The following is an 18,520-nucleotide window of genomic DNA, read 5'->3' as shown; positions in this document are numbered from 1 at the left end:
CCCTGTGCCTACTTCTACAGGAAGTTTTCGCCCACTGAGAGTAACTATGATATTGGAAACCGCGAACTCTTAGCCATTAAATGAGCATTTGAAGAGTGGCGCCACTTCCTGGAGGGGGCTAGGCACCAGGTAACGGTCCTTACCGACCACAAGAATCTGGTTTTCCTAGAATCGGCCCGGAGGCTAAACCCGAGACAAGCTCGATGGGCGTTATTTTTTACCAGATTACATTTTTTGGTTACCTATAGGGCTGGGTCTAAAAATATTAAGGCTGATGCACTGTCGCGTAGCTTCATGGCCATCCCTCCTTCGGAGGAAGATCCTGCTTGTATTTTGCCTCCAGGTATAATCATTTCCTCTATTGATTCTGATTTAGTCTCTGAAATTGCTGCTGATCAAGGTTCAGCTCCCGGGAACCTTCCTGAGAACAAGCTGTTTGTTCCCCTGCAATTCCGGCTAAGGGTACTTAGGGAAAATCATGACTCCGCACTATCTGGTCATCCAGGCATCCTGGGTACCAAGCACCTCATTGCCAGAAACTATTGGTGGCCTGGTTTGCCTAAAGACGTTAAGGCCCACGTCGCCGCTTGTGAGGTTTGTGCTAGGTCCAAGACTCCCAGGTCCCGACCAGCGGGCTTACTACGTTCTTTGCCCATTCCCCAGAGACCTTGGACCCATATCTCCATGGATTTTATCACCGATTTTCCTCCATCTTAAGGCAAGTCGGTGGTGTGGGTTGTAGTAGACTGCTTCAGTAAGATGTGCCACTTTGTGCCCCTCAAAAAACTACCCAATGCTAAGACGTTAGCTACCTTGTTTGTCAAACACATCCTGCGTCTCCATGGGGTCCCTGTCAATATTGTTTCTGACAGAGGGGTACAATTTGTTTCTTTGTTTTGGAGAGCCTTCTGTAAAAAGTTGGAGATTGATCTGTCCTTCTCCTCTGCCTTCCATCCTGAAACTAATGGCCAAACCGAGAGGACTAATCAGTCTCTAGAACAATATTTAAGGTGTTTTATCTCTGACTGTCAATATGATTGGGTCTCATTCATTCCCCTCGCCGAATTTTCCCTTAATAACCGGGTCAGTAACTCGTCAGGGGCCTCCCCCTTTTTCTGTAATTTTGGGTTTAATCCACGGTTTTCCTCCGTTTCACCTGGTAGTTCCAACAATCCCGAGGTAGAGGTCGTTCATCGGGAACTGTGCACAGTCTGGGCCCAGGTTCGGAAGAACCTAGAGGCGTCCCAGAGCATACAAAAAACTCAGGCAGATAGAAGACGTTCTGCTAACCCCTTGTTTATGGTCGGGAATCTGGTGTGGCTACCGTCAAAGAACTTGCGCCTTAAAGTCCCGTCCAAGAAGTTTGCTCCCCGGTTTATAGGGCCGTACAAGGTCATTGAAGTCCTCAATCCTGTCTCCTTCCGACTGGATTTGCCCCCATCTTTTCGAGTACACGACGTGTTTCATGCCTCCCTCCTTAAACGCTGCTCCCTGTCCTTGGCTCCCTCGAGGAAACCTCCTGTCCCCGTTCTCACCCCTGAGGGGGTAGAATTCGAGGTGGCCAAGATTGTGGACAGCAAGATAGTCCAAGGCTCCCTCCAGTACCTGGTCCATTGGAGAGGATACGGGCCTGAGGAGAGGACTTGGGTACCCGCCCGGGATGTTCACGCTGGGGTATTGGTCAGGAGGTTCCACCTTAGTTTCCCCAATAAACCAGGTCCATTTAGAAAGGGTCCGGTGGCCCCTCATAAAAGGGGGGATACTGTTAAGGATATGCCAGGCACAGCTTCTGTATCCACGCCCATAGGTAATCAGTCGGCACCTGCTTCTATGTCTGTGAGACTGACTCCATCTTCCACCACTCAGGATGGCAGGCTTAGGAGTGGGAGAGCCTATCACAGCCTGGCCAGACGGAGCTAGCTCCCGCCCTCTGTCTATTTCTACCTGCCTTTCCTGTTCCTCCTTGCTTGTGATTCTTCTCTGTTGGTTTCCTGGCCCTGCTGCAGCTTCTTGAACTACTTGTCCCTGCTTCGTATTGACCCTGGCTTACTGACTACTCTTCTGCTCAGCGTTTGGTACCTCGTACACTCCTGGTTTGACTCGGCTTGTTCACTACTCTCCTGCTCTGCGTTTGGTACCTCGTACACTCCTGGTTTGACTCGGCTCGTTCACTACTCTTGTTGCTCACGGTGTTGCCGTGGGCAACTGCCCCGTTTCCCTTTGTTCTGTGTTTCCTTGTCTGGTTGTCTGTCCGTGCACTTATTGAGTGTAGGGACCGTCGCCCAGTTGTCCCCCATCGCCTAGGGCGGGTCGTTGCAAGTAGGCAGGGACTGAGTGGCGGGTAGATTAGGGCTCACTTGTCTGTTTCCCTATCCCTGTCATTACATCAATGTTTTAAGAGATGCCATAGAGTAAACAATACCATTGCAGGAAGAGCAGCCCACCTATCTCAAAATAGCTAAGTGCTAGGGTCCCTACAAAAAGGTGACATATATATTTCATGTCAACGCTATAAAGGAGTATTATATAGTGCAGGACATCAAACATTAACACTAAACAGCAGTAAACATCAGGGCTCGACAGGAGCTTCAGACGCATACGTGGCTTATAGAACCAAATCAAAAAGGTGGTAGTTTCCACTATTAAGGGAGTGAACACAATGGAATCAAGAAAGATGATATCACACCCCAGTAGCATCCCCCTCGGTCTAGCAATATCAAATCAGTAAAGGAGACTATGTCCCCATACATATAACTATAGGAAGGAGGGGGGTATAAAAATAAGTCAATTAACTCCCAGGGCTTATAAACCCTGTTGAGATAAAAATGGAGATTGACCATAATTACGCCCCCACATCCCGCTGCCCCCACATAATATATAAAGAACACATAATCTACAAGGGTCATGAGCAGTGTTCTCGATAAGGTGCGCGGCTGCGCGGCCGCACCTTCTACGATACCCCCGCTCACTAAACTTTAAAGCCCGCGCACTGTCACGGGTGGCGGGCGGATGCAGTGGCGTCGCTAGCACCGGAGGGAGGAGCACCGGTGCTAGCGACAGCCACATTCCCTTGTATGTGCGTCCTCCGGACGCACATGCAAGTGAATACTATAGGCTGCAGGTCACGTTAGGCCTGCAGCCTTTAAGGTGCTGGGAGTCGCGCAGGCCGGGGTGATGACGTCACATCATCACGCCGGTCTGCATATGAGTCCCGCCAGAGAGGCAGTGTAGCTCAAGGCAATGAACGGGGCAAGGTAAGCAAAATCTTATATTTTTTTTTAAGGAACTGTGTGGCATTATATACAGGGGAGGGGGGCTGTGTAGCGCTATATATAAGGGGAGGAGGGGGGCTGTGTAGCACTATATACAGGGATGGGGGCTGTGTAGCACTATATACAAGGGGAGGAGGGGGCTGTATAGCACTATATATAAGGGGAGGGGGGTTGTGTAGCACTATATACAAGTGGAGGAGGGGGGCTGTGTAGCACTATATACAGGGGGAGGAGGGCTGTGTAGCGCTATATACAAGGGGAGAGGGGGGCTGTGTAGCACTATATACAAGAGGAGAGGGGGCTGTGTAGCGCTATACACAAGCAGAGAAGGGGGGCTGTGTAGTGCTATATTCAAGGGGGGCTGTGTAGCGCTATATACAAAGGGAGGAGGGGGGCTGTGTAGAGCTATATACAAGGGGAGGAGGGGGCTGTGTAGCGCTATATGCAAGGGGAGAGGGGGGCTGTGTAGCACTATATAAAAGGGGAGGATGGGGGCTGTGTAGCGCTATATACAAGGGGGGAAATTGATGTGCAGCGCTACAGGGGGTTCTGTGTGGCACTATCTACAGGGGGTCTGTGTGGCACCATCTATAGGGGGGTCTGTGTAGACTTTGAGGGAACATAGGTCATGAGATATACATACACTGTGTATATATATATATATATATATATATATGCCAATTTAGTGTCCAATATATTGTTCCGAGCATGTGCCACCAGAGATATACACCCCATAAATTCTAATGTGGGTTCTCCTGGGTATGGAAATACTCTATATGTGGCTGTTATCTGCTTCCTGGGCACGTGGCAGGGCTCAGAAGGGAAAGATGAGGGGGTAAACTGTGCAGAGTGCATCAGGGTAAATAAAACTGGGGTAAATTAAAAATTAAGGGATGTGTGATAAACTTTAAAAAACACTTTTATACAGAGCCCTGGCTTTTCGGGACATGTGTCACATTGGTATATTGTGTCCTTCCTTATCCCCCTCTTTGAGCAGACTCTGCACCTCTTTTGATTCCTTCCCTTCTTGCCAGTTTGGAGAACTTCTCCTGGAAAGTGTTGACCTGGTACCATGCGCGTGGCCCCGCTTCCAGAAGTAGTGGGTGCCCCCACTTCCTGATCCCTAAAGATTAGGTTTTTGATAACCACCTCTTGAAATTCCAGAAAAGTTCCCCTCTGGCCTGCACATTGATGTCGCACGTACGCATTGCACAATGCCATCTGTATGATGTGCACGGCCAGCTTCTTATACCACACCCTCGATTTCCTCATGGTGCTGTAGGGCTTCAGGACTTGATCTGACAAGTCCACCCCTCCCATGTACCTATTATAGTCCAGTATGTAATCTGGTTTGGTGGTCGCTGTACTGGTACCTCGTACTGGTACATGGGTACTGGTGGGGCCATGTATTGTAAATACATGGACATCTCGCTTGTCCCTGTACTTGACACACAATATGTTGCTGCTGGATTGTGCCCTGCTCTCACCCCTTCTGAGTGTTTGCCCAAGCAGAGTCTTCAGGACGCCTCTCAGGTTTTTTCTAGCAGTGCCGCATGCCACAATACTTCTGAAACAAAGCATTTGAAGAGTGGGAGGCTGGTATAAAAATTATCTGGGTAGAGGTGGTATCCCTGGTCCATCAGTGGGTGCACCAAATCCCACACAATTTTTGTGTTAACTCCAAGTAAGGGGGGCATTCTGGGGGCTGAATACTGGTGTCCTTCCCTTCATATACCTACCCTGATGCACTCGCACAGCTTATAGATCTTCACGCCATACCTTACCCTCTTACTCGGCAGGTACTGGCGGAATTGAAGCCTCCCTTTAAAATGTACCAGGGACTCATCAATCGAAATACACTTCTCAGGGGCGTATGCTTGGGCAAACCGGGCACTGAAATGGTCTAATAGGGGTCTCAGTTAATACAAACGGTCAAAACTGGGGTAATCTCGGGGTGGGCACTGCTTTTTAGCAGTGAAATGTAAGAAGTGAAGTATTGCCTCATAACGCATCCTGGACATGGCAATGCAGTGCATAGGGGTGTGGTATAAGATGTATGTGCTCCAGTAGGTCCTAATGTATGGCTTTTTCAGATGCCCCATGTTCAAGTGAAGTCCCCAGAACTTGCCCAACTCTGCTGCGTCTACAGGGGTCCGCCTGTGGGATTGGGCATAAAATGATGTGGGGTTCTTATTAATATACTGTTGGGCATATAAATTTGTCTGGGAGACCATAAGCTCTATAAAGACGTCAGTGAAAAAGAACTTGAAAAAGTTCATCTCACTGAGCCCTGCCGTGTTAAATTTGATCCCCGGACTGCCCATATATTCGGGGATTTGGTGCTCAAAATTGCCTGATGTGGGGGGCCATATGGGGTCACTTCGCTCGGGGGTTTCAACTGCGACAGGGTCACTTCTCTCAGGGGTTTCAACTGTGGTGGTGGTCCTTGGACGTCTCCTAGGGGGTCCCTCCTCCTCATCACTAGATGAGGAGGTTGACAAATAAAAGAGTCTCACCATCCGACGAGTATGTCTCGGAGGCAAGAAACATATAGGCCTCTTCAGCAGAAAATTACCTTTGGGACATATTTTATTATTTATGTGCGACTTGTGTAAATTGTGTGCTTAGACACGAGTTTACAGCAAAAAAAAAAGCCTTTAGAAAACTTGAAAAGAACAAAATAAAGGCAATAGGATGCTACCCAAAACATTTTTTTTTTATAGAATGAGTGGACTTCCCAGCGACGATTCCCTGACACTAAACCTAACTATATTGTTCCGAGCTTCCCTGATGTTAAATCTAGCTAGATTATTCCGAGTTTCCCTGACACTAAGCCTAACTACGGTGACGGGTACCTGATACTAAACCTAACTAGATTATTTTGAGCTTCCCTGACACTAAGCCTAACAACAGTGATGGATCCCTAACGCTAAAACTAACTACGGTGACGGATTCCTCATGCTAAATTCCCTGACACTAAACCTAACTACGCTTTTTGATGGTTCCGTAACACTAACTAACCCTAATACTAAACTAGCTAGATGATAACTTTCTAAACTAACTTTTTTTTATTTTAATACAAAACCCTGAACTCAATCCTATGAAAACCTTTGGGATAAATTAGAATGGCCATTGTGAGCCAGACCTTCCTGTCCAAAAACCGTGTCTGACCTCACACATTTTGGCTGAATGGGCACAAATTCCCCATAACAGGCTCCAAAATCGTATGGAAAGGCTTCCCAGAAGAGTGGAAGCTGTTATAGCTGCAAATAGGGACCCAACTGTATATTAGCACCCAGGATTTTGGAACAGGATGTCCATTAGGGGGGATTCACACGAGCGTGTATTCGGTCCGTGCGGGCTGCGTGGTTTTCACGCGGCACGCATGGACCAATACAAGTCTATGGGGCAGTACAGACAGTCCGTGCTTTTTGCGCAGCGTTTGTCTGCTGCGCAAAAAGCGCGACAGGTTCAATAACTCTGCGTATTTCGCGCATCACGCACCCATTGAAGTCAATGGGTGCGTGAAAATCACGCGCACCACACGGAAGCACTTCCGTGGGACGAGCGTGATTCGCGCAACAGCAGTGAAAAGGATGAATGAAAACAGAAAAGCACCACGTGCTTTTCTGTTTCCAAGCATCCAAACGGAGTGTCTTTGCGAGGAGCGAACCCCGACAACCGAGGCAAACTTCACCGGGTTCGGCCAAACTCGTTTTGGCCGAACCCGGCAAAAAAATTTCCGGTCCGCGACGTCGGGAGAGATTCACTGTGCATGGTGCTGAAAGAGTTAAACTGTTTCAGCACCATGGACAGTGACTTGCGATCCCAAAATACATGAACCTGTAAAAAAACGATGTTCTAACTTACCGATTACTCCTGTCTCCTTCCTGCAGTCCGACCTCCCGGGATGACACTTCAGTTCAAGTGACAGCTCCAGCCAATCACAGGCCAAGCACAGGCTGCAGCCAATCACAGGCTGCAGCGGTAACTTGGACTGCCGCGTCATCCAGGGAGGTGGGGCCCGATGTCAAGAGAGGCGCGTCACCAAGGACGCGTCACCAAGGACGCGTCACCAAGGCAACGGCCGGGAAGTTCTCGGTAAGTAGGAACTTTATCTTTTTTTTTTACAGGTTTTTCGCTGTTGTGTTCGGCATTCGACAAGCCTCATCTCTATGATGCCGGCTGCGCGAAAATCACGCAGCCGCGCATCAGACACGCATGACACACGCAGCTGTCAAATGGTTTTTGCGCTCGCAAAACGCCGCGTTGTTTGCGCGCGCAAAAACGCAACGCTCGTGTGAATCTCCCCTTAAGCTCATATAAATGTGATGCTCAAACAAAATGGTATTCAAGGGTGGACAGTCACATTAAAGATAACTGCTAACTTTTAATAGTAAAATTAAAATAATATATTGCATAAAATTTTGGCAATAGGGAACTTTATAGCTATTTGCATTATTGCAAAATGAGAAAAAAGTAACAAGTAAAGGAATAATGCAGTAACCCCAAATTCTGCTCTGATGTTGCAGTGGACATTCTACTACACTGTGTAGTCTTTAAGCCTTTTTTCAAAGCCTAGAATTATATAATAAAGTATAAGATATACTGAGCTTACCTTTAAAAGCTGCTGTCCCTCTTTTAGACAAGCTTTATCTGCTCCTGATCCTGGCTTTACCGAGCTGATAAAAATACCTCTTTCATTACCCCCAACTAACGAGATTTCCATCATGAGATTATCACCATCCACTGTTGCGTTGTACACCATGTGATTAATGGTCCTAATTCGTCCTGTTGAAGTTACAGACGGTCGGAAGGGTCTGCAACAACAGAAACATTTCTAGTTTAGATATGAGGAAAAGTAATATGAACCAAAAAATAAAATTAACTGCTCTTTTATTCAAACAAACAGTGTGACTTTATTATTTGTATGACTGGTCAGGATTGATATGAACCTGACATATATCTATAAATATATATACTTATACTCAAATAATATATCTACAGATGTCCTTCTAATTTTGCAGATGACACCAAGCTATGTAGCATAGTTCAGTCTATGGAAGATGTTCATAAATTACAAGCCAACATGGACAAACTGAGCATTTGGGCGTCCACTTGGCAAATAAGGTTCAATGTGGATAAATGTAAATTTACGCATCTCGGTACTAATAATCTGCATGCACCATATGTCTTAGGGGGAGTTCAGGACACAACCTGTTTTGGCCTTGTGAACACAGCAGATTTTTTTCAAATGTAACATGTCACTTTATGTGGTAATAACTTTGGAATGCTTTTACCTGTTCTAACGATTCTGAGATTGTTTTCTCGTGATATATTGTACTTTATGTTAGTGGAAAAATTTGGTCGATAAATTCAGTATTTATTTGTGGAAAAACACCAAAATTTGTATTTTTCTAAATTTTAATGTATCTGCTTGTAAAACAGATAGTAATACCACACAAAATAGTTACTAGTTAACATTTTCCATATGTCTACTTTATGTTGGCATCATTTTTTGAACATCCTTTTTTTTTTCCAGGACGTTACAAGGCTTACAACATTAGCAACAATTTCTCACATTCTAAAGAAAATTTGCAAAACCTATTTTTTTTTAGGAACCAGTTCAGTTCTGAAGCGACTTTGAGGGCCTTATATATTAGAAATTCCCCATAAGTCATCCAATTTTAAAAACTGCACTCCTCAAAGTATTAAAAACAGCATTTAGAAAGTTACTTAACCTTTTAGGTGTTTCACATTAATTAAAGCAAAGTGCAGGTGAAATTTATAAATTATTATTTTTTTTTTCAAAAATCTATTTTTTTCTGTAACACAGGGGATTTTGGTGCCTCCTTTTTACTAGAATATATTTTAGACACCATGTCAGGTTTTGTGTGGCCAAAACAGTGGTAACACCCCAAAAAAGACACCATTTGGCAAACTACTCCCCTCAAGGAATTTATACAGGTGTATAGTGAGCATTTTGACCCCACAGGTTTTTGCTGAATTTAGTGGAATGAAAATCTAATTTTTTTCCAATAAAACTAAGAAATTATCATTTTTACAAGGTATAAAAGAGAAACAGCACCCCAAAATTTGAAAACCAATTTCTCCTGATTACGGCAATACCACGTATGTGCTAATAAACTGCTGTTTGGACCCACGGCAGGGCTCAGAAGAGAAGGAGCACAATTTGTCTTTTGAAGCTCAAGTTTTGATGGAATAGTTTTCAGGTGCCATGTTGCATTTGCAAAGCCCCTGAGGGACCAAAACAGTGGAAATCTCCTAAAAGTGACCCCATTTGGGAAACTACAGCCCTCAGGGAATTTATCAAGGGGTATAGTGAGCATTTTAATTCCACAGGGTTTTTTCTGAATTTAGTGTAATTAGGCCGTGATTTTTATTTTATTTTTATTAATCTTTTTAGTTTAAAGAGAAATACCTGCTGTAAATACAAAACCACTTGTACAATATCATATTTCAAACCATGTCTACTATAAGCGCAAAAGATGGAAGAGGTATATATTTATCCTGCTGTATATGCAAAACCACGAATACTGCACCAAATTTTCAGACATTATCTGCACATGATACAGTAAGGGTATATTCACACGATGAGAGGCATTTACGTGTGAAAAGACAGACTGTTAACAGCTGCCTCGTTTCACACGTAAATGCTCCTCCTCGTAATATACGAGCCGTCTGAGACGCTCGTAAATCTTGAGCTGTGCTTCATTGAGTTCAATGAAGAACAGCTCAAATTACGTGGCAAAGAAGTGTCCTGCACTTCTTCGCCGAGGCAGTCCATTTCCGCGTCGTCGTTTGACAGCTGTCAAACGACGACGCGTAAATTACAGGTCGTCTGCACAATACGTCGGCAAACCCATTCAAATGAATGGGCAGATGTTTGCCGACGTATTGTAGCCCTATTTTCAGGCGTAAAACGAGGCATAATACGCCTCGTTTACGCCTGAAAATAGGTCGTGTGAACCCAGCCTTAGACATAAAAATTCTTATTATATTTCCCTTAAGCCTCAACCCAACCCCATAAGAGGGCTACGAGATGGAAGATAGTTAGAGGGGGAAAAAACAACAACATTTTAACCACTCACTTAAACACTTAAAGAGGCTCTGTCACCAGATTTTGCAACCCCTATCTCCTATTGCAGCAGATCGGCGCTGTAATGGAGATAAGAGTAACGTTTTGTTTTTTTTTAAACGAGCATTTTTGGCCAAGTTATGACCATTTTTATATTTATGTAAATGAGGCTTTCACAGCAGTGATCAGGCAGAAGCTGGGCGTTCTGAAGAGAAGTGGATGATACTTCTCGTCAGAGCGCCCAGCTAGTAAAAGTATTAAAAACGCCCCGATGTACGCACATAATACACGCCCACTTGGACTTTTACTTTTAAACACACCCACTTGGACTTTTGCAAGCCTCATTTGCATAACTACAAAAATGGTCATAACTTGGCCAAAAATGCTCGTTTTTTTAAAATAAAAACGTTACTGTAATCTACATTGCAGCGCCTATCTGCTGCAATAGCAGATAGGGGTTGCAAAATCTGGTGACAGAGCCTCTTTAAGTGTTACCCAAAGCTTGTGCAACATCCTACCACTTGAGAACTCACAATCCTGCAATGATCCAGAGTCAAGTAATTCATAAATATCGGCATATCTCCCCTTTGACTATACATTGACTATACATCGACCAAGTATATATTAAAAATAATATTTCTCCAGTCAACCAAATATTGAATTTGATAAGATAAAAAAATATTTAAAAAAAAATTGGGTGATTTCATTCCCCCCTGTTCCCTGGGTAACTGTAGAATCGAACAATTAATTCTGTTTTGTTTACCATCATAGAGTCAAGTTACCCAAACCATGCTTTTGAAATTATTACAGGACAGTTGATAAGACTATAAAGGATTTTAAGCAATATAATAATTTTAACTAACCCAATCAGATCCAACAGGGAAAAATGTAATCTCCTCCAATTCTTCAACCTTGCCCGTACCCATAACAGGATAGGGGAAAGGTTAAGGTCCAAATACTCCTCAGCCCTATGGGAAATAACAATACCCAGATATTTAAAATAGTTAGAGTGGGTAATACTTCCAGTACCACTGCCAACCTCATTGATTGTGTTATCTAGCGATAGCAAATAAGTCTTTCCCCAATTTAGGCATCATGCCCACTTCCGTTTTTTCCTTCAGGGTGTTAGCCTTTTTTTGACGGCTAGCACCCTGACCCATTCATTTCAATGGGGCCATGCACACTTCAGTCCATTCCGACAAAAGTAGAGCATGTCCTACTTTTGTCCGAGATTCCATGACCGTGTGGCCCATACAAGTCAATTGGTCCGTCAAAAAAACTGAAGGCACATGGAAGGCATCCGTGTGCCGTCTGTGTGTGATGGAGCCGACTACCGCTGGACAGTGAATATCATGTGCGGTGCTCACAAATTCGTGTACATAGTGTGAATGGGAATAGATTCCACTCGGAAACTGAAACATGGAAGTGTACACAGAGTACACACTGGAAGCACAGTGATCCAATCACGGACACACGGATCTGTGAAAAACGGCCGTGAAAACGATAATGGAAGTGTGCATGAGGCCTTATTATGAGACCGGAAAACCCACCAAACTTGTTTATTATCTCTATAATAACTGGGTAAGAAATAGATACGTTATCCATAAAAAGAATTATGTCATCCGCATACAAGGATATTATATTCTTGCTGCCGCCCGGGCCAAATCCAATTATTCTATCGTCACCCCTGACTGCAATAGCCAGAGGCTCGATAAAAATAGCAAAAAGTAGCGGTGATAGAGGGAACCCCTGTCTCATTCCCCGCTCAATACCAAAATTGTCCCTTTTATCCATGAGGCCAATCTGGATAGGCCTGTATGATTCCACTAATGATGGATCCTTCTCCTGTTTCAAGATTAAACTAATGATAGCCTGATTGGGTAAAATACCCAATTTCTGTGAATCATTGAAAACCTGTAACATAAATGGAAGTAGGGTTTCTTGGTACCTTTGATATATCCCTGGTGCAATTCTGTCAGCTCCCTCTGGCGCAATACCGTCAGCGCCAGGTGCTTTATGACTCGGCAGTAATTGAATTGCTAGTTTAATTTCTTCCAAATTTAAGGGAGCATCAAGTACATCCCTTGCTTCTCTAGTAACTATTGGTAGGGGTAAATTTTCTAAGTATGACCGTGTAGCTTCAATATCAACACCTCCCTTGTTGCTATACAATAGTAGACCCATAGGTGTATAACCGCTGGGTCTTTGACTGTGTGCGTAAGGGGTTAACATAATTGTCAGTCCTGCTAGGGATTGTGTCCGTTCTTGGATCTAGCCAGTCAAGGGTTTACACGGCTTCCCCTTATTGGCTGACTTAATCCCCTCTTCATCCAGGGGAGGGGTCAATATACTCACCCCCCTTCTTCCTCCTAGGCGATATAAGGGAAGGATTCTCGCGCCTGGGCCTCTTTTGGCTGTAATCTCGTGGGACTACGTGCCGGCAAGAAAACAGCATGGAAGAATCAATTCGTCGTCCGCTGCTCCTCGAAGGCCCCGGCTGGCTGCAGTCTCTGCTGGACGAGACCTGCCACCCAGCTTCCTCTCCTTCTGTGGCTCTCGCTGTGCACCCAGTGCGGCGGTCAGCACGTTAGTCCCGGCCGCCTGTGAGACTGTCCACATCCGGACATGTGAGTCAGCGCCCCATGTCCCAGGGACATGTGGCGCCTGTTAACTATTCCTACCTGTCCGCTACCACCCCTCCCCCACTGGCTCTGCAAGGATCAGCATGCCTCTGGACAGAGGCTGTTGTTATTGAATATGTTCCCCCTTCTCCTGGCCTCGCAGCTCCCACAGGGCTGGGCCAAGCTAGGCCCCACCTGGTGGCGGGTAGTGTCACTGCAAGCCTGGCTTCCAATACAGCAGGCTTTGTGGAATTGCCCAGGGGCGCCCCCTTCCCCTACCTGCAGACCTGCACCTTTAACGACATCTACAGCTGCAGGCCGCAGCGTGCAAGTTCCTCAGGGGGAGGGATACATGGCACGATGTATCCCCACCCCCCTAGAGGACGAACCATGTTTTCTCTATGTGACAGTGGCGAGCATCTAGTTCCCGCCGAACAGGCTCCTCCTGCCACTACTACTATGGTAGCAAATGATGTCAACGTGCCAGTGTTCATTCATAAAGATTTGGGCCCGGCGTACGTGATTCCCACCAACCGCTCAGAATCTCGGTCGTCACACTCGCGCGAGGGGCCGGCTAAGTACAGATCCAATTCACGGCACAGGCGCTCCTTATGGCGTCACGGTTCACGACGCTCTCGTCGCCACTAAACCAGGCGTAGGGCGACTTCATCTTCCGGTAGTTCCTCGGACGTCTCGGCCAGATGATCTCATGGCCATTCCCCTAACAGTGGCACTTCCGAACGCGGCCATGCCTCGTCAAGTAGGGCCCGCACGCCCATTGGGTCTTATCGTTCTGTGGTACCAACTGCCTCAGCTGCATCGACATTGTTACCTGAGGCACCGGTTATTCTACTACCGATGCTCCATACCGCCTCTACTTCTGGACCCGGAGAGTATGACTGCCATCGGGCATGGAACACCAATAATACATCTGACGTTGATTCACTGTCTGTTTTAAAATCTTTGTTGACGGGCAGCACCAGACCGCAGGTCGAGTATGTACCTGCACCAGTAGGGGCGAAGTCTTTGGTTGAGGCTTCTACCTCTACATCTACTTCTGTGCTGCCTGCATTTAGGGATACGTATTTTTGTGGAATTGCCCACCTCGGCTCTCACTTGTCTGACGACACCAGGGATAAAATATGTAAAAACGAATATGTGGATATTTGGTCCCTGGTATCGATGGACTCGGTGACCATCGAGAAGGAGTGGCGTTTTGAGAAGGGTGTTCAATCTAAACCGAAAGTGGCTCGAATGTTTAATAACTGGTTAAAGGCATTCGCGGTCTTAGGGTGTGTAGTTTCTCAGAAGTTCCCAGATAAATAGTTTCAGCTATTTGTGTACTTAGACACGATTTTCAGAGTTCATAAAACACACGGGGGCACCGCATGGTGGCGTTATGATGAGGAATTTAGACGGAAAACGTCGCAACGTCCGGAAATAGGTTGGGACACTAAGGCAACTGATGTATGGTTGCATATGATGATGTCACAGCATCCCTTTCAGCCCACTGTCCCCTCCTCCGGGTCCTTTACCGGTTCCTGTCCCGCAGTTGGGGGCCCGGTGCTGCGCCGGTCTGGCTATTGCTGGCTCTTCAACACTAAGCATTGCAAGTTTTACGGATCATCCAAATTTAAGCATGAATGCTCCAACTGTGAGGGTGGCCATGCTGCCGTGCGTTGCTCACTTCGTGCACCCCCCCTGCTAGGCCACAAAACTTTAGTAGGGTCGAGGACTCCAGTACGCGTCAGCGCGATGTGGCAGTGGCTAGATCAGTAACCCAAGATGGGGGAAGCTGCCCTACTTAGTACTGGTTTTATGTTTGTTTTCTTCATACCTTTTTTTTACAGACTTACGCTGAAGTTTTCATGTAATTTAAAGTCCGCTAGCGAGTATCCGTCTGTTGTAAAGGACAAGGTTAGGATAGAAGTTAGTTTAGGACGCAAGGCGGGACCTTTTTCTGTTTTACCTTTTCCTAATCTTCGTGTTTCACCTCTCGGTGTGGTTCCTAAAATATAAGTGGGGAAAATTTGTTTAATTCACCACTTGTCATACCCCAAAGGTTGCTCGGTTAACTATGGTATTAGCAAGGATATTGCAGCGGTGTCTTATGTTTCGTTTGATAGAGCTGTCGATTTAGTTTGTCGTTCTGGGCTCGGGGCACACATGTCAAAATTTGACATTGAGTCAGCGTTCTGGCTGTTGCCGGTTTATGAGGATTGCTTTCATTTATTCGGCTGCCGGTTAGAGGGCCAATATTACTATGACATGTGCCTTCCCATGGGTTGTTCAATTTTATGCTTTTATTTCAAAGTGTTTAGTTCGTTTCTTGAATATGTTCTCCGGGAGCAAGCCGGCACTGCGTATGTTCCGCACTATTTAGACAATTTTTTCTTTGTTGGCCCCCAGGTGTCACGTAGTTGCCAATTTCTACTTAATTCCTTTACAATTTTTGTCTAGTCGATTTGGTGAAATTGACTCCTTAAACATGGTTTTTCGTTTGCCTGGGGAAAAATTAGAGAAATTACAATCCCTGTTAGTTTCAGCCTTGTTGGGTTAAAAAGATGCAATTGAAGCAGATTCAATCGTTGTCGGGTCTCCTAGTTTTTGCCACAGGGTTATGCCGATGGGTAGAATTTTCTCTCGCCGATTATCAATGGCTACGGCAGGGGTATCTTCACCTCATCACCTGGTTCGTATTACATCTGGGATAAGAGCGGATTTGAGAGTCTCGTCTATATTCTTGCAGGATTATAATGGGCTCACATGTTGGAGGTCGCCTACTGTTTCCAACATTGCTTTTAAGCTCTTCACAGATGAGTCAGGTAGCCAAGGATTTGGGGCTCTTTTTGGTACAGCATGGTGTGCAGCCCATTGGCCGTACGTTTGACGTGCCAGAGGATGGTGTGCGAATCTAACTCTCCTAGAAATGTTCCCTATCATGGTATCTGTGGAATTGTTCTGTGGGACAATGGCAAACTCGTCTGTGTTATTCTGGTCCGACAATGAGAGTGTCGTGCATGTTATTAATCATCTAAACTCCGCTTCACTCCCTGTGGTGATACTGCTGCGCCGGATGGTGCTGCGATGCTTACAACATAATATCCAGTTCAGGGCTCATCATATTCCAGGTATTGACAATAAAATTGCTGATGCTCTTTCTCGTTTTAATTTCCAGGCGTTTCGTTTATTATAGAACCTATATATAGGGCATACATATGCATCATTTCACGTGATAAATCCTCTCAAGTATCTCTAGGTCTCTTAGTGTGGTCTGTTCTTCAACAGTTTTAAAAGATATAAAATTGAATCGGTTTTTAATAATGAATCCACAGATATCAGTACCAATGATCAGAGAAATGGCTTAGAAATACAAAAGAAGCTTAGAAATATATTCCACAGATGGACAAAAATCTGGTGAAATAGAGCCTTCCTTGAACAATATATACAAAAAGGGTTAATACCGAGAGGATTGCGAATACAATTATTCCCCTCTTTTCCTATAGAAAGCGAGAACTTCATCTCTGATTGGGAAGAAGCTTGCAACCTATGTTCAAGAAAATTCATGGAATTACTTATCGGCCTCAATAAAGGAATATTAGAAACAATAGACAGTGAAATTGAGGTTTATCAAGCTACACTAAAAGAGGTAATCACACCAGAGAACCTACTACTGTTCAATCAAGATCTGGACAAACAATTTAAAGTTTGGGAAAAGGAGGTACAAAGTACAAACACTAAAAAACTCCTGAGAGATCAGAATGATGCATCTCAACAAAAAGTATACCGTTGGAGAAGTAGAGAACGTAAGGGAGATACAAGTAGATCATCATCTATATCTTCCATGTCACTTCAAAGTGACAATGAAGAAATGGTGCAACAGCCCCTCCTGTTAAACCAACGACCAACTATATCAAAACGAAAGTTTGACAACAAAAATAGTGATTATAACAAAAGGAGAACCAATAGGCCGGGCAAATCATCGGACCGTAATCCCAAGGTAATACATTTATCAGAACATACATTCTCTGTAATTGATATAAATGTGCTGAGCAAAGGTCTAACTTTCTCACCAACTGCACCATTTGATGCTTTTACAGCAATAAAAGATCTGAACCTGTTCGCCAGAACATTGATGTTCAAAAGATGTCACTATAAAGAAGAGAATCAGATCTTTAAAACTGTTGAAGAACAGACCACACTAAGAGACCTAGAGATACTTATGGGGGAACAAGACGAGACACAGGTAAGAACAATTCCTGACTATATAAAAAGAATATCGGAAAAATTTCCCCCTTTATTTCTATGTCCCGCAATCGACACATTTGTAAAAACAGTATCTAAAGAATTTGAAAGAATATCTAAAACCTTGGTTAACGATAACTTGTCTAAAAATGGAAGGGAAAGCCTCTATAGACTAAAAACCCTTAAAGATGTTATATACAAGCCAGCTGACAAGGGGGGAAATATTGCTGTGTGGCCTAGGGTGATGTACGAAAATGAAGCAAATCACCAGTTAAGGGCCTGTTCACATCACCGTTCGGCTTCCGTTTTTAACGGATCCGTTAAACTTTAACGGAAATCCTGTTAAAACCGGAAACAAACGGAAGCCCTCATTTGTGTTTTCGACGGATCTGTTATGACGGATCCGTCAGTAAAACGAATCCTTTACATTTCGTTTGCGTCCGTTCGTATCCGTTTACAACGGATCCGTTATTGTTGATACTACTTGTTTTTGTTTCAATTTTTCTGCACATGCTCAGCTCTGCAAAATGATGTGTTCGCAGAGCTGAGCAAAGACAATATAAAACTTTTGGCATCGTCCTTTAAAAAGTCATAATTTTTTAAATACAGCAAAACAATACCCATATACACTCCAAAATAGCCAAATGCATAGAGAGCCCAGAGAGCAGACCGCTTCAATAGCCATATACACCCCAAAACAGCCAAATGCATAGAGAACCTTTACAGAGCAGACCGCTGCAATACACATATACACCCCAAAACAACCAAATGCATAGAGAGCCCACAGAGCAGACCGCTTCAATACCCATATACACCCCAAAACAGCCAAATGCATAGTCGACTGCGCTATTGATTCTGTCTTTAAAACGGAAACCTGCCGGAATGGTGACTGAAACGGAAGCTGTGGTTTCAGTTTGACTTTCCGTTGCGGGGGTTCACCCGACGGAAAACTCAGACGGAACCCCGGAACAGAAAGCCAACGCTGATGTGAACAGGCGAGTAAAATTTTAAATCTAAACTTAAAAACAATGATAAAACCCCAAAATACCTTCTTTTTTTTTATTGGTAGAGTGAGCACTTCTCTGCTCAAAATGGAGTGTCTGTGTTTTTTGCAGACTGTGCAAGTTGCAACAATTTCTAAACATAACGGAAAGCATAACAGAATGCCGTCAGTTTGCGTCCGTCTGCTTCCGTTGGCCCATTGACTTCAATGATAAAACAAAAACGGAAATGTAATTTCCGTTAGGGATCCGTTTTATCGATGGAAACAATAGTGCTGCAGG

The 18,520-nt window shown here is 44.7% G+C and overlaps 1 protein-coding gene across 1 annotated transcript in view; it reads right to left on the bottom strand.

The window, feature by feature from the left end:
- The window catches only part of CARD11 (caspase recruitment domain family member 11), a 687,245-nt gene that overhangs the window by 195,733 nt on the left and 472,992 nt on the right, over positions 1–18,520 (bottom strand). The window contains exon 15 of the mRNA XM_075830023.1: positions 7,891–8,092. Coding sequence (XP_075686138.1) covers positions 7,891–8,092 — 202 coding nt within the window. The remainder of the gene's footprint in view (positions 1–7,890; positions 8,093–18,520) is intronic.

The sequence above is a fragment of the Rhinoderma darwinii genome, chromosome 6 (assembly GCF_050947455.1).
Source record: "Rhinoderma darwinii isolate aRhiDar2 chromosome 6, aRhiDar2.hap1, whole genome shotgun sequence".
Lineage (NCBI taxonomy): Eukaryota > Metazoa > Chordata > Amphibia > Anura > Rhinodermatidae > Rhinoderma > Rhinoderma darwinii.
Note: the sequence above shows the minus strand (reverse complement) of the source record. Positions and strands in the feature narration are given on the sequence as shown.